Raw genomic sequence first — 15,955 nt, forward strand, 5'->3', positions numbered from 1 at the left:
TATACATTGTACAAACTAGAAATTAAATAGATCAGGCCCACAGGCTTAAAATCAGAACTGTAGTATTACTATATTGCTGGATGGATAGCTCAATTTGTTAGATATCTGGAGTTTGATTGCCTACGGTGTTTCCTGGGAGAAGACCCAGCCAGTGCAGCCTTGGGCAATCTGTACAGTCATAGAATGCCCTCAGGGGAAAAAACAAACAATTTTGGAGTACTCTATACCTATACAAAGGGACGTGGTGGCGCTGCAAGTTAAACCGCTGAAGCCTCTGTGCTGTAAGGTCTGTAGATCTTCAGCTGTAAGATCGAATCCACATGACAGAGTGAGCGCCCATCGCTTGTCCCAGCTCCCACCAACCTAGCAGTTCAAAAGCATGCAAATGCAAGTAGATAAATAGGGACCACCTCGGTGGGAAGGTAACAACATTCCGTGTCTAAGTCACACTGACCATGTGACCACGGAAGATTGTCTTTGGACAAACGCTGGCTCTATGGCTTAGAAATGGGGATGAGCACCACCCCCTAGAGTCAAAAATGATTGGACAAAAATTGTCGAGGGGAACCTTTACCTTTTATACTTATACAAACATTAAAAGGTTTGACATAAGTCAGAACAGACTTGGCAGCATGTACATATTATTTTTTTATTATTATTATATTTATACAATATAATTCTATAGTAGTAGAATTTAGTCTCAAACTGATGGGATGGAGTAAATGAAGAGAATTTAACAGCTGTACTCATTTGGATCACTGCCATCTATATAAACAGTATTAATTTTTTTTGTCTTTTCCCTTTACTTTTATGGACCTAACAGAGGAGATAGCTGACCTAACAGAACAGATTGCTGAGGGAGGAAAGGCCATCCATGAACTGGAGAAAGTGAAGAAGCAAATCGAGCAAGAGAAATCTGAGTTGCAGGCTTCCCTAGAAGAAGCTGAGGTAATCCTGTCAGTATTAATTAGAAGAAAAAGAAAGCTTCTGAAAGCCAACTCTGAAAGAATCCAACAGACAATTGAAAAGTGAATAATAATGATAAGTGCAACATTGCTGGATTTAGCAAACAACCAACTTATTCCAACAATCTGTTTACATTTGGAAAGTCTGTGAAAAGAGCAATGAAGGCAACAGCTCATTGTGATTATTGCTCTCCAAAAACTGATAATCACAATCTTCCTGCCTTGAAAACTGCTTGTCCCTTTTGTGACTAATAAATTGCAGTTCTCTTCTAATTCTTCTTAGAAGGCATGAAAAATTATGACAATTGCCACATCATGTGGTTATTCCTTGAAGTAGTATATCCCTTTACCTGTTCTGAAATCTCTGCTAACCTGTTCTCTGAATGATCCCAGCTACTGGCATATGGGAGGAAGACACGTCTCTGTCTGAAAACTCCACACAAATCATAGTTTTATAAACATCTGTTGTCCAGCTTCATAATGTGTCCTCTTATTAACTCTTTCCTTTCAAGGCCTCACTAGAACATGAGGAAGGGAAGATCCTCCGCATCCAGCTGGAACTCAATCAGGTGAAGGCTGATATTGACAGAAGAATTGCAGAGAAGGATGAAGAGATTGATCAGCTGAAGAGGAATCACTTGAGGGTGGTAGAAACCATGCAGAGCACACTGGATGCTGAGATCAGGAGCAGAAATGAGGCTCTGCGGCTCAAGAAGAAGATGGAGGGGGATCTGAATGAAATGGAAATCCAGCTGAGCCATGCCAACCGCCAAGCTGCTGAGGCCACTAAGAACCTCAGGAACACACAAGGGCTTCTCAAGGTATACAGAATGTTTTCAGGCAACACCATGTCATAGAGAAAATGCATCACAATTTTGTCTCACTAAGTCTGAACAGTAAATCAGCCAGGTAATTCGGTTTTTGACCTCATCAATTTTCCCCCTTCTTTTCACAGGATACTCAGCTGCATTTGGATGATGCTCTGAGGAGTCAAGAAGACCTGAAGGAACAGGTGGCCATGGTGGAGCGCAGAGCTAACCTGATGCAGGCTGAGATAGAGGAGCTCCGGGCAGCTCTGGAACAGACAGAGAGGGGCAGGAAAGTGGCTGAACAGGAGTTACTGGACGCCAGCGAGCGTGTGCAACTCCTCCACACACAGGTGAGCATACAGTAAATTTATGTAAGACAGGTGCAGGAATCGTTTTAGTTCAGAAGAATTTGCTCCTTTTCTGTCACTCCACTGTAGCTTAACAAAACTGCTATTGCCAGGCGACACTTTAGGAAATGAGGCAGCTAAGGGTGCAACTGCGTTGGAAAGCTGAATTGTTCCAAATGTTTCAAAAATCTGACCAATAATTTTGCTAAATATATCATCACACATCAGAATGCTTTCATAAGAGTGGTCTTTTAGACCAGATGGGCGGGGTATAAATCAAATAAATAAATAAATAAATAAAATAAAAATAAATAAAATGAATCATCACTTTCTTCTTTCCACCCATTACTCTTTTCTCCTACTTTCAAGTAACACATGCAGAAATTACCTTGTCACAATTTATCATGCCAATAGTTTAAAACCAACTGTGAACATAGACAAGGTAATTCCTGCATGTGCTACTTGAAAGTAAGAGGGGAGAAAAATTAACAGATGGGAAGGGGGAGGTATTTTTATTATACTTCCAGACTTTTTAATTGAATAATTAACAGCACTAAGCTTTTGCTTCACAACAAAAGCACCTTCCCACATGATCTGACAGGATTCAAGACTAAAACCCAATACTCCACATTAAATTCACAAAGTTTTACTGTTGCACTCCCCCACCTCCTTCAGGCTGAACATCACACTCCAACAGCCTACATCACTGAAACACCACCTGAAGACATTCTTTACAGGAATGTATCACAATTAACTTATAGAAAAAGGCTGTTCAAATAATTTCGGCTTAAAATACATTAGAAGCCCCCCAGCAGCAAAGGGGGAAAAGCCACTTTGGAAGCAGAAAAGGACTAGACCAATTTGAATCAACCTATGTGTCATGTAGTCCGTACAAAATACTTCAAGTTCACCTGTTTTATAAGCATAGGAAATCCCACGGTATTTTACCAGGTAGTCACACTCAAATGGAGCTAGTTTCTCTATTGCAGTCTCCAATCAGCTACAGTTGTGTTAATATTAGCTTTTACAAAACAAAAGGAACACAAATGAAAAATCTAGCCTGCATTAAGTTATGAACAATATTTTCCCCCTCTAAATAGAATACCAGCTTGATCAACACCAAGAAGAAGCTAGAAACAGATATTGCTCAAATCCAAGGTGAAATGGAGGAGACTATCCAGGAAGCACGCAATGCAGAAGAAAAAGCCAAGAAGGCTATCACTGATGTGAGTTGGAGAGACTTTCCTTTCTCAGGAAATGACTTATCAGATCTGCAGACCTTTCCTTTAAATGATAATTCCATTTGTGGTTGGCATGCATGGTTTCCTGACCTGGGGCATTTTCTCTGTTAACAGGCAGCCATGATGGCAGAGGAATTAAAGAAGGAGCAAGACACCAGTGCTCACCTAGAGAGGATGAAGAAGAACCTGGACCAGACTGTGAAGGACCTGCAGCACCGCCTGGATGAGGCAGAGCAGCTGGCATTGAAGGGTGGCAAGAAACAGCTCCAGAAACTGGAGCAGAGAGTGTGTATCTGTTATTCACAAATTCATGCCATCCTCATTCTGCTGGAGTGGATCAAGAACCCAAGTGCTGATTGTTAATTCCTGTTTTTTCAGGTGCGTGAGCTGGAAGCTGAAGTTGAAAATGAGCAGAAGCGCAGTGCTGATGCTATCAAGGGTGTTCGTAAATATGAGAGGAGAGTAAAGGAACTGACCTACCAGGTGAGGATGCAGTTCTTCTGGATCTTTGGGAACTTTAAATATACATGAATGAACCAGTGAAAACACTACCATCAGAGGCACTCACTCCATTCTGTATTGTTATCTACTCTGTTCAGTCTGAAGAAGATCGGAAGAATGTTCTCAGACTCCAGGACTTGGTTGACAAACTGCAAGTGAAAGTGAAGGCATACAAGAGGCAATCTGAAGAAGCTGTACGTATTAACCCCAAAATGGCATACCTTGAACTAGAATCATGCAGACCAGTTCTATATAAAGAACAATGGTTTATCTGCACCCTTAATTGCAAAACAGATTAATCCATATAAGACCTAAGATAATTAAGCTGCATAAATTGAAGAAGCCCAGTGTGCTTCATGGGTCTGTGGAATTTTAACCTAATTCCCCACTGGTAAGCAGACAGCCTCACTAGTACATCAAATGGGGCTCTCATTTGTAGCTGTTAAAGGGAGTTTATTTCTCAACTGGGATTCCTTTTTCTAATGTGTAGAAATCAACTAATGCTTATGGTTCTAGGGTTGTTGACAGTTATCTAGATATGGTTGTGTGTAACACCTGCACATCATGAGAAAATAATCAGAAATGTGCATTCTCATCTGTATAATCAACCAAAAGTACAGTGCAGGTATATATCTGAATGTGGACTGCTAGGTTTTCAGAAGTCTCTGTGACCTGCTGTGGGTCACTGGATCTGGAAGGCAAACAAGCTTCAGGTTGAACAGTGCTGGAGGAGGAGACCATGTGGTGTGTGAAGTGGATTTAAAGCCTAGGCATCCCTCTTTATTCATTCCAGGTGGCATCAAGGCTCCCTGAACGGGTTTGTGTGTGTGTTCCTTCAAAGGGCATAGTAGGTCCACATGTATGCATTCAATGGTTCCATCCACAATCACCTCCCCTCACTGTTGGCTTTTTGACAGACTCTCATTGGGCCCATCATATATTTATTGCACAAGCCCTGGCAGTAGTGATTTAAGTGGAAAAAGACCCCTTATCTTTTCTCTGTCCTGTCTTTGTGACATTAGAAAGCTGCCCCTGCATCATCACAGTGCTCCTGCACCCAGGTCTTGCTCCTGAAATTGCAACAAATGGGATGATGTTGATTTGGTGATCCTAATCTACACATAGCCTTCAGATGTGACTCCTGATTAGAGATGGACATAAACCTTGGTTTGGACGTTCGTGCCAGTTTGGCCCTTCCCCCACCTCCCTGGCCAATAACCCACTCACCAGCCAGTGCATGATCCTGTCCTCCGCCTCTCCTTTGGCTGTTCGACCAGTCCCTGGCAAGAACGTGGTTTTGCCTATCTTGCCTCCTTGTCTCAATGGGCGATCAGCCAAGGAGGCGGGACAGGGAAGCCCATGCTCCTGCCGGAGACTGGTTGAACAGCTGAAGAGGAGGAAAGGAGTGTGCTCTGGCTGGTGAGTGGGGGATCCAGCTGGGGAGGTGAAGGAAGGGAACATGTGGCACCACAGGTGCCATGCATATGAACCTCTGAACCGAGGTTTGTGCCCATCTCTATTCTTGATTCAGCAAAGTCACCGGCATAGTAGGGAAGCTGTGTGTTAGCCAAATGTGTCTACTCTGAATATCATATGGCGTAGCAACATATTCATTTTCTCAAGGTTGCCTTTGAAATATTTGGGGCAGATCCAGATCCAGAGTACAGGAGAGAAAAGAGTATCTTATAAAACACTTCTCACTACAGTTCAGTGTAATAGTGTGGCACTAAAGAATATCAACTGATTAGGCATATAGCCTTTTTATATAAGTTTGTTTGTGTTTGCATAAAAATATTAAGGCTATAGAGGAAAGGCCTGTCTAAAAAAACCATGTTTTTAGCAATCCTTAAAAGTTCCTAGTGAAGGGGCCAGGTGAATTTCAGGCAGGAGGTTGTTCAAGAGTAGACGAGCGACCATCAAGAAGTCCCGTTTTCTAGTCCTCTCTTTCCAGGCCTCTCTCAGGGTCAAAACTCTCAACTGCCTGGCCTGGAAAGATCATATAGGATGGGCAGATCTTGACAGGAGGCGGCGTTCTGCCAGGCATTGAGGAATGGAATCCTCTGCAGAGGGTTGGAAGGAGAGAGAGCTGGTGTTATAAGATGAAACCCTATGACTAGCCAAAACAAAGCAAGTCTAGACACCCTAACCCTATTTAGTAAAATTTTATTCAAACTCTGTATTAGAGGAGAATAAAGTCATAAATTGCATGGAAGGATAAATAAAATAAGAGCCTTTTCTGCATAGTTCCTAAACTTGCTACATCCTAAATAGTAGTTCCAATAGTTCAAACAGGAAGATGCAGTATCTTTCCTAACTGCCAGTAACAAGAATATGGCCCATTCCAGACAAAACATAAAAGATGCTGAAGGAAGAGTCTTGATGAGAACAGGCCCGGAAGGAGAAGACACGAAACCGGGCCTTCTCGGCAGTGGCTCCTTGCCTTTGGAGCAATCTCCTTCCGGGAATTTGCGCGGCCCCTACACTGGGCATCTTCAAAACCCAATTAAAAACATGGTTATTTATTCAGGCCTTCCCTCCAGCCAATTCTTGATTCTCTTCTTCTTATTTTCCTATTTTTTAGTTTATTCTAGTTATTTTGTATTAGCTATGTATCTGTTGTATTTTATTGTTTAATTTTATATTGGAAGCCGCCTAGAGTGGTCCATCGGTCCAGATAGGCGGGGTATAAATCAAATAAATAAATAAATAAACATACTGTTCGTGTTGCTCACGATTCAGGAGAGGAGGTGGAAGAAAATGTGAACCCAGCCTATAAAGGGGAGAGTACGCTTTCCCTGAGACACCTGAGGGACATCATATAGATGGGTTCCAGTGCTATCAGCATCTCCCACAGATGCAGCCATTTGAGTAAGATGCTTTAGACACAAAGTTCTCTCTCCTCGGTTTTCTTAAAGGTGCAGATTTGTTGTCCCTCTTTTCCCCTTCAAAATTACTTGTACTGTTTGAATCTCTCATCTATGCTAGTCCGTTTGCCAGTCCACAGAATTCACTTTCCCTTCCATTTTCAGGAGGAACTATCCAATACAAATCTTTCTAAGTTCCGCAAGATTCAGCATGAGCTGGAAGAGGCCGAAGAACGGGCCGACATTGCTGAGTCCCAGGTGAACAAGCTCCGGGTGAAGACTCGAGAAGTCCGTAAGACTATTATAAGTGAAGAATAAATCCCGCTGGAAGCTGTGGAGTGACTGAAGAGAAGCACAGAATGTGAAACTCTTTGCCACTTGTAATTACTTCCCTTTTCCCTCAGTGTTTAGAAAATAAAGATTTTAGAAGATGTTTGCATAACTAAAAAGGCCTGTGACTTTTCTCTTTAAGCCTTTAAAGCTTTATTTTTAAGCTTTTAGTACAGTTCAGGTAGAGAATGTAGCTTTATGAGCCAGTCTTTCTGAGTTATATCTGAACAGTTCAACTAAAAGATCAGGAAGGTCTTTCGTTTACCACTAAAATATCATGAACAGAAGCTATTTATTTATTTATTTATTTATTTATTTATTTATTTATTTATTTATTTATTTATTTGCCACCCATCTAGAACATGTCTACTCTGGGTGACTTACATATACTGTAACATGAAAATAAACTGGGTTAAAATCCAAATAAATCACAATCACAAAATCCAAGATGGGAAAAGAAAAAAAGAAGAGAAGAAAGAGAGAAAAAAGGAAAAGGAAGATAGGCAAGGTAATGGCTGTAGGGAAGGCCTGCCTATATAGCCATTTCTTCAAGCTAGTCTTGAAGGCCCTCAGTGAGGGAGACAGGTGGATCTCTACAGGTATTTTTTTCCACAGGCGAGGGGCCACTGCTGAGAAGGCCCAATTTCTAGTTTTTCCCACCGGGCCTCTCTTGGCATTAGGTCCTCAGCCACGTGGCCTGACTGGAGCAGGTGATATGGGTAGAACTGGGTGGAAGAAGGCGCTCTGCCAGGTATCAAGGGCCTAAACCGTTAAGGGCTTTGTATGTAGTAGTTAGCACCTTGAAATCGATGAGGAAGTGAATAGTTGGCCAGTGTAAGGCAGCCAAGGTGGGGGAAATATGGTGAAATCTTTTCACTTCTATTAATAGCCTGGCCGCCGTGTTCTGGACCATCTGGAGCTTCTGCACCAGTCTCAAAGGAAGCCCCACATAGAAAGTGTTACAGTAGTCTATTCTTGAGACTATGAGTGCAAGGACCAGCATGGTGAGCGCCCTCGCGTCTAGATAGGGACGCAGATGGGCGAGCCGCTGAAGCTCTAAATGGGCAGACCGAACCATGGACGCTACCTGGGTCTCCATGGTAAGCGCCAGATCAAGATGGACCCCCAGACTGTGAATAAATATTTTTGTGTTGATAATCACCCCCCCCAAAAAGAGAGGGAGTTCCCCAAACCACTGACATCGGGGCCACCCACCCTCAGGACCTCTGTCTTGTCCAGGTTCAACTTTAGTCCATTCGACTACATCCATTGCAGAACGGCCTCAAGGCAGCACCCAAGGGACAGAATGGCATCCACTACAGATGGAAAAAAGGAGATGTAGAGCTGGGTGTCATCAGCATATTGGTGACACAAAGCTCCACATCCCCGGATGAGGCCCCCCCATGGCCTCATATAGATGTTAAACAGCATTGGGGAGATGATCGAACCCTGCGGAACCCCACAACCGAGGGACCACTGGGCCAATACATTCTCCCCAAGCTGAATTCTCTGGGGATGGCCCTCCAAGAAGGACTGGAGCCAGGCAAGACCAAGGCCAACAATCCCCAACTAGTAGAGCCTCTCCAGGAGGATACCGTGGTCGACGGTATCAAAGGCAGCTGAGATGTCTAGGAGGATGAGCAAGGACATTTTGCCCCTCTTGGGTCCCTAAGTAGGTCATCCAGCAGGGCAACCAATGCCGTTTCTGTGCCGTGGCACGGTCTGAAGCCTGACTGAAATGGATCCTGGGCATCAGTTTCATCCAATGAGCCTTAAGCTGGTTGGCCACCACCCTCTCAACTACCTTGCTAAGGAAAGAAACATTGGCAACGGGCCTGTAATTGCCAATGTTGTCTGCCACCAAGCTTGGTTTCTTCCTAATGGGGCTAATGAGTATTTCCTTAAGGGCAAGAGGAACCTTGCCCACAAGAAGAGATCAATTTATTATTTCAGTGGCCCATTCAGTTACCTAGCAGCTCTGGTTAGCCAGGCTGGGCAAGGGTCAAGGGAGGAGGTGGTGGCTTGACCTTGTCCACCTCTGCAGACATCACAGGTTGAAACGGAATAATTCTTTTTTTAAAAACATTTTTTATTAATTTTCCAATCTATCTACATTGTTTGTGCTTGTCAAACATCATGTTACATACTTGCTTGCAATTATTTGTTTTTTACATCTCAGTGTCTTCCCGATTATCCCCCCCAATTCCAAACATCTTTCAAACCATTCATATACAGATTTTAGTATATAACTACTATCATAATATTACTCTCATATTATATAAAGTTCTCAGGATCTTCTAATAACATTCTTATTGAAAGTGGTTCCAGATCCATGACCCAGCTTTATATCTAGTTTGCCTAAAATAAAAAATCACCACATTACATCTTTACCCTGATTTGGGCTCCCTTATTTCAATTTAGTTCTCCTTTTAATATATAGAATATACCCTTTTACAGATCCAGATATAAACATGTTTCCAATATTAAGGGGCCCTTCCTTGTTTTCCCTTTTTTCATCTTTCTAGGTAATTCCCTCTCTGATTCCTCTTTTTTCATTCCCTGCTATGTCCCTAAACATTCTGTCATCTTTCATGTCCCCTGAAACCATTTTTTAGTTCTGATTTATGTCCAGTAACTCCTTTTGTACTTGGTCTATCTTCAATGAGTCTTCCAGGCTTTTTTTGGTTAATTTTGGTGTTTTTTTCCTTTTGTCTTCCCCTGGTACTCTCCTCTGGTCCAAGACTGATGTTTCTCTTAGGTTAACTTTCTCAAGCTGCTGCTTGGTTTGGCATACATCATCTGTGATACTCCCATTTCCTTCCTTGTTGTTTCCTGTTGCTTGGGGACTATAGTCCTTCTGATGTTGATTAGATAATTTTGTCTCTTGATAATGAGATTTCACGGTTGTTAATATTTTTTGAAGTATAGATTTTACTTCATTCCAAAATTGTCCTTGTTGTGTCATTCTGTTTCTGCTGCCTAGATGCTTATAAACAGATATTCCAAATTTCCAGAGTCATTTCAAGAGTTCCGCTTTGGCTATGTAAAGTTGAACCAAATTCGACCCAAGGAACAGTTTTTGAAAAGTCCACTTTAGGGTTAATTCCAGCCAGAAGCTCACGAGGAAATAAACAGTTTTTCAGACTTAAGCAACAACAGTATATTCAAGGTCACATCTTCTGGGAATCATTCCAAATGCTCTGGATAGTCGAAATAATGTCCACACTTAATTTGCAAGAAGGTCTCGTAAGCTTATAATGCCAGGTTGTAAATATTCTTAAAGTATAATTTTAAAAAGTTACTTTCTTCAGCTATCCCTCTCACCAATTTTCTGCCGCTTTAAAAAGTTACTGAGATAAGATAGCAATTCTTTTTTTTCCATATGTAGGGGTACGTAGGCAATTAGTTGTAAAAAGATTCTCACCTGATGGAAAAACAGCAATGCCAGGTGCTGTTCCTTGCTTCTCTCAGACGGCTGCCAGCGACTTGGAAGCTAGCCGAAGCTGCTTATTTCTGCTCACTGGCTGATTAGGGAGTTTCCTGGATTGAACCGGGGTGGCCGCCGACCCCCATGATCAACAGGCTTTCTCCCCCAATTCACCCCCCTCCAGGGTGGTTCCGACACCCTACGGTGTCCCAAAACGGGTCAGAATTCAGCCCAGGGGACAGAGTTCTGCCCTCCTGCTGCTGTCTTGTCGCGACGTCAAGCCAGAAGTCGAAACGGAATAATTCTTAACAGACAAGGCACTGCGCTGGATGTCTCAGCTCGATCCACTGTTTTCAAATAGGGTGCGAGATCCTGGCAGATGGCCTCTACTTTTGATTTTAAAAATGCTGCAAATTGGCCACAAGAAATGCTAGATGGAGGCCAATTGTTGTGGCCAATTCTGGATAGGCTGGGTACTATACAGAAAAGTTCTGCCTGCTGATTGGATGCTTCACTTATCTGGACAGCAAAGCAGGGTTTTTTTTACAGGCTCTCCCTCAGCAAGGTAGAGATCAGATGCAACCTTGGCAGCTTTTAAGTTATTTTCTGTCGGGTTCTGCCTCCAGACACTCTCTAGCCTTCTCCTATTCCGATTCATAGCCCACAGCTGCTAGTTAAACTAAGGTGCTGATTAGACTCTGCAGTGAAGAGAGTGTTTAGGAACGATTGTGCCCCTGGCAAGGGCAACATACCAGCCATCCACCAGGGCCTCGACAGGAGCACCAGCCAGGTCAGTCAGAATCCCATGCATGGCATGCTGGAATCCAATAGGATCCAGTACCTTCAAGGGCGGACCATGAAAATAGGTCTCTGCTCCCCACGGGGAGGGAGGGCCACCATGAGATTGCACTTTATCAGGTGGTGGTCTGACCACAACAAGGGGACCAACCGAAGGTCAGTCGCCATCAGGCCACACTCTCTGCTCAGTGGAGAAAAACAGGTCCAAAGGGTGGCCACCCATGTGTGTGGGGCCATTAACATGTTGGGACATGTCCAAGGAAGCCATGATTTCCAAGAGATCAAGAGCTGGACTGGTAACCTCCGCCTCCATGTGGATGTTGAAATCACCCAAGACAATCAGTCTCAGGGATCCCAAAAAATCTGTGGAGATGAAGTCAGTAGGAAGGTGGGGAGCACGGTATGCCAGCAAGATCCCAATACCATCCTGGCCCAATTGACATGTGGAAGGCCTCTAGGCCCAGCATCGCCACAGCAGAGAACCTGACAACATCAAGGGTGTCCTTATAAACAATGGCAACCCCCCGACCCTCCGGTCTACCCTGGTGCTGGACAGCATAACTGGGAGACAGGCAAGAGACAGGGGCACGCCCCCTTCACTACCCATCCACGCCTCGATTATACAAGCCAGATCTGCATCCTTTTCCAGAACAAGATATTGTACTAGCTGGGCTTTATTGGGTACAGACCTGGCATTCAACAGCATCAAAGTTAGATTGGAGGGAGGACTGAGCTGGCTACCTGGAGCCTGGCAGGTGGTAACAATGCCAGAACAATGGACAGCTTTCAAGTATCTGTTCACCGTTCTTCTGGAATGACTAGCAGCTGTATTAATGCCATATCTTTCCTTACCTGTAATCACCTGTATGTTCTTGAAGCCCCTGCTGGTAGGCAAGCCTTCCTCTCCATTCCTAGCACAAAACAGTTTAACAGTAGCAGAAAACTCAATTAAGGTAAGAGTAAGTACATATAAATAAATAAATAAATAAATAAATAAATAAATAAATAAATAAATAAATAAATAAATAAATAAATAAATAAATAAATAAATAAATAAATAAATGATTCTGTTCTTGTTGTCCTTGTTTGTAGTTGTTTGTAGTTGTGCCTTTAGAATTTCCTTGTTTGTAGTTTGTGCCTTTAGAATTTCCTTTTTAAGGTACTCCTTTCTCTGTTAGGATTTCTTGCCATGGGACCTTAACCTATCATAGCGTTTTGAAGGTACATGGAAGCTTCAGAGAGGAGGGAGAATCATCCCGCTTCTAGTTCAGCTGATGATAGCAGTTACATCAGTGGAACACACTTGTTGGATTCTCCCTTTGGTTCCCATTCCAGCTGTTTAGATATTTTTACAAAATTTTAGAACATTTCCTTTTCTTCTTAAGGCTGCAAGACCCATTCATGTGGAACTTGAATCTAAATTCTGCTGCTGTCCCTACTTTATTTGGAATCCTTTCCAAACTGTCTGCCTATCAAAACGGTATACATTATCCTGGCTGAGGGTTTTGCAGAGCTTTGCTGAACTCATATCACATATGTGCTTCTGTTACTTTTTCTTCAACGTACACATCCCTTTTCCCCTTTGGAAACCCTGTCCCATTTATATCTAGTATTCAGCCAATGTCCTGTTATATTCACAAATGCTTTTTCAGCATTTGGCCATTAATATCCTACATGCTGCACTTTGTTTTAATAATAACTATATATTATAGAAGACACAGGACTCCACTATAAATTCCATACTCCATTTCAAGTTGCCATAAGTCAGAATTGACTTGACAGCACATGATTATATTACAGCAGAAAGGACACAAACATATTTTAGCTGGCTGGATAGCTCAGTGGTTTAGGTATCTGGAAGCAGAGCCAGAGGTTAGGAGTTCAATTTCCCCACTGTCCCTCCTGGGAGAATAGCCAACTTCATGGGCGAGCTGCATAGTTCCAGGGTGCCCCCAAAAGAGGCAAACCACTTCTGTGTATGGTCTACTGAGAAAACGAAATGGGCTGTCATAAGTCAGAACTGACCTACATCATCATCATCACCACCACCACCATAATCATCATCATCATCAAAAAAAAAAAAACAACACCAGGCACAGTCAATCAAAATTATAAAAACATAGGTAAAGGTTTCCCTTGACATTTAGTCTAGTCGTGTCCAACTCTAGGGCACAGTGTTCATCCCCGTTTCCAAGCCATGGAGCCAGCATTTGTCTGTAGACAGTTTACGTGGTTACGTGGCCAGCGCGACTAGACATGGAATGCCATTATCTTTTCACTGTGTTGGTACCTATTTATCTACTCACATTTTTGCATGCTTCCAAACTGCTGGGTTGGCAGGAGCTGGGACAAGCGACGGGAGCTCACTCTGCCACGTGGATTCGATCTTACAACTGCTGGTATTCTGACCTTGCAGCACAGAGGCCTCTGTAGTTTAACCCACAGCACCACCACATCCCTTTATAAAAACGTAGACTGGTATTATATAACAGATACAAGTTTTAAGCAAAAAGAACAGGTTACTTACCTGTAAACATGGTTCTTTAAGTGGATTCTCTATGAATACACACTGATGGGTTAAACAGCGCCTGCGCTGGTTCCTCTCGGAATTTTCCAGAGCTATGAGGGAAAAGATACAATGTTTGAGTTGCCCTGCACTGCGCAAGTGCAGCCCGCCAAAAATCCCCAGTTCCATGTGCCCGCACATAGAGAGAGTTGGAACTCAGTCAGCAGTGACGGACACGTGGGGAGGTTGGGCGGGTCGTGTGTATTCATAGAGAATCCACTTAAAGAACCATGTTTACAGGTAAGTAACCTGTTCTTCTTTAACGTGGTTCTCTATGAATCCACACTGATGGGTGACTACCAAGCTACTTACAGGATGGTGGGCCGTCACTGCAGCAGTGATGTAAGGATAGCCCTCCCGAATCTGGTCTCATTCTTGGCCCTGAGGTCCAGTCTGTAGTGTTTGATGAATGTCGATACACTGGACCAGGTAGCTGCTCTGCATATATCGGGGATGTCTACCCCACGCAGCAGGGCCGTGGATGTGGCAACAGCTCGTGTAGAATGAGCACGCAGGTTTTCAGGGAGAGGTTTGTGCTGCAACTCATAGGCCAACGAAATGGTGGAAACCAACCATCTGGACAGGGTCGACGTCGAAGCAGCAGTCCCTTTACGTTGGCCATAATAACACAAGAACAGTCTCTGGACTTTCCTGAAGTCCTTGGTCCTTGAGATATAAAAGGATAATGCACGACGAACGTCCAAACAGTGGAGCGTGCGCTCAATATCTGAAGAGGGTTCAGAAAAAAGAGTAGGTAGCAACAGAGGTTGGTTGACGTGAAAGTCCGACACCACCTTGGGAAGAAAAGAGACGTCCGGGTATAACACCACCTTGTCCTTGAAAAATTGGAGGTAAGGGGAATCAGCCCGGAGAGCCGCCAATTCACTAGCCCTACGGGCAGAAGTGATTGCCACAAGGAACAAAGTTTTCAGGGATAAAAACTTCAGGTCACAGGTAGCCATTGGCTCAAAGGGGGGACGAACCAGTGAGTGCAGTACTGTCTGTAAAGACCACTGAGGTAATGGCCGTCTCACAGGGGGTCTCATGTTGGACAGACCTCTGAAGAAAGCTTTCACCGTCGGATGGGAAAACCATCTGGAGGATTGAGACCCCTTGGGTTGGAAAGTTACAATGGCTGAGGTGTACACCTTTAAGGTAGACTTGGTTAAACCAAGATCAAACAGGTGTCTGAGATACAGTAGCAATGTAGATAAAGAGATGGGAGATGCTTGTAAACCCCGCTCTGTAGTGAATTTGAGAAAGCCTTGCCACTTGTGTTGATAGAGCCGCATGGTAGAAGGCTTTCTTGCCTTGTCAAGAACTTCCATTATTGATGGGATATCCTCCACGCTGTCAATTGGAGGGAGTCCAGGTCTGGGTGGAAGATCGACCCCGAGTCCTGAGTTATTAGGTGTGGAATGAGGGGAAGCTTGACCTTGTCGATTGCTGTCTGCAGAAGTAGAGAGAACCAAGGTTGTCTGGGCCACCAAGGTGCAATCAAGATTGCTTCTGCTTGCAGCTGGAGGGCTCTGACTACTGACCTCTGAACCAATGGAATGGGAGGAAACATGTAGAGAAGGCCCTTGTGCCAAGGGATCATGAAAGCATCTCCCAACGATCCCGGGCCCCGTCCTGCCCTGGATGCGTAGCGGAGACACTTCTTGTTGGAGTGCTTGGCAAACATGTCGGTTGTCGGAGTTCCCCACCTGTGGCAGAGTTCTTGAAAGATCTCTGAGTCCAGCTCCCATTCGTGATTTTGAGTGGAGCGACGACTGAGTTCGTCTGCAACAATGTTGTCTGTGGTGGCTATGTGGATGGCTACCGGGTAAATGTGCTCCTGGTAGCACCACTCCCAGAGATGTATTGAGAGGAACAGAAGGGACTTTGACCTTGGGCCTCCCTGCTTGTTCACGTAAAACATCGCTGTGGTGTTGTCTGTGACGAGCTGAATCGCCCTGCCTCTCACCAGAGGTAGGAAGGACTTTAAAGCCTTTATGATGGCTAGCAGTTCCAGATGGTTTATGTGCAAGTTTTTCTCCTGAGGGGACCACAGAGCGTTGATCTGATGACCCTCGCAATGGGCGCCCCATCCGAGTGGACTCGCGTC

The 15,955-nt window shown here is 43.9% G+C and overlaps 1 protein-coding gene across 1 annotated transcript in view; it reads left to right on the forward strand.

Moving 5' to 3' along the window:
• Positions 1-7,176, forward strand: part of LOC110075058 (myosin-4) — a 32,804-nt gene extending 25,628 nt beyond the window's left edge. The window contains exons 33-40 of the mRNA XM_078385940.1: positions 824-948; positions 1,478-1,786; positions 1,921-2,124; positions 3,222-3,347; positions 3,477-3,647; positions 3,741-3,845; positions 3,962-4,057; positions 6,893-7,176. Coding sequence (XP_078242066.1) covers positions 824-948; positions 1,478-1,786; positions 1,921-2,124; positions 3,222-3,347; positions 3,477-3,647; positions 3,741-3,845; positions 3,962-4,057; positions 6,893-7,045 — 1,289 coding nt within the window. The 3' untranslated portion in view covers positions 7,046-7,176. The remainder of the gene's footprint in view (positions 1-823; positions 949-1,477; positions 1,787-1,920; positions 2,125-3,221; positions 3,348-3,476; positions 3,648-3,740; positions 3,846-3,961; positions 4,058-6,892) is intronic.
• Positions 7,177-15,955: the final 8,779 nt, after the last annotated feature.

This window comes from Pogona vitticeps, chromosome 2 (assembly GCF_051106095.1).
Source record: "Pogona vitticeps strain Pit_001003342236 chromosome 2, PviZW2.1, whole genome shotgun sequence".
NCBI lineage: Eukaryota > Metazoa > Chordata > Lepidosauria > Squamata > Agamidae > Pogona > Pogona vitticeps.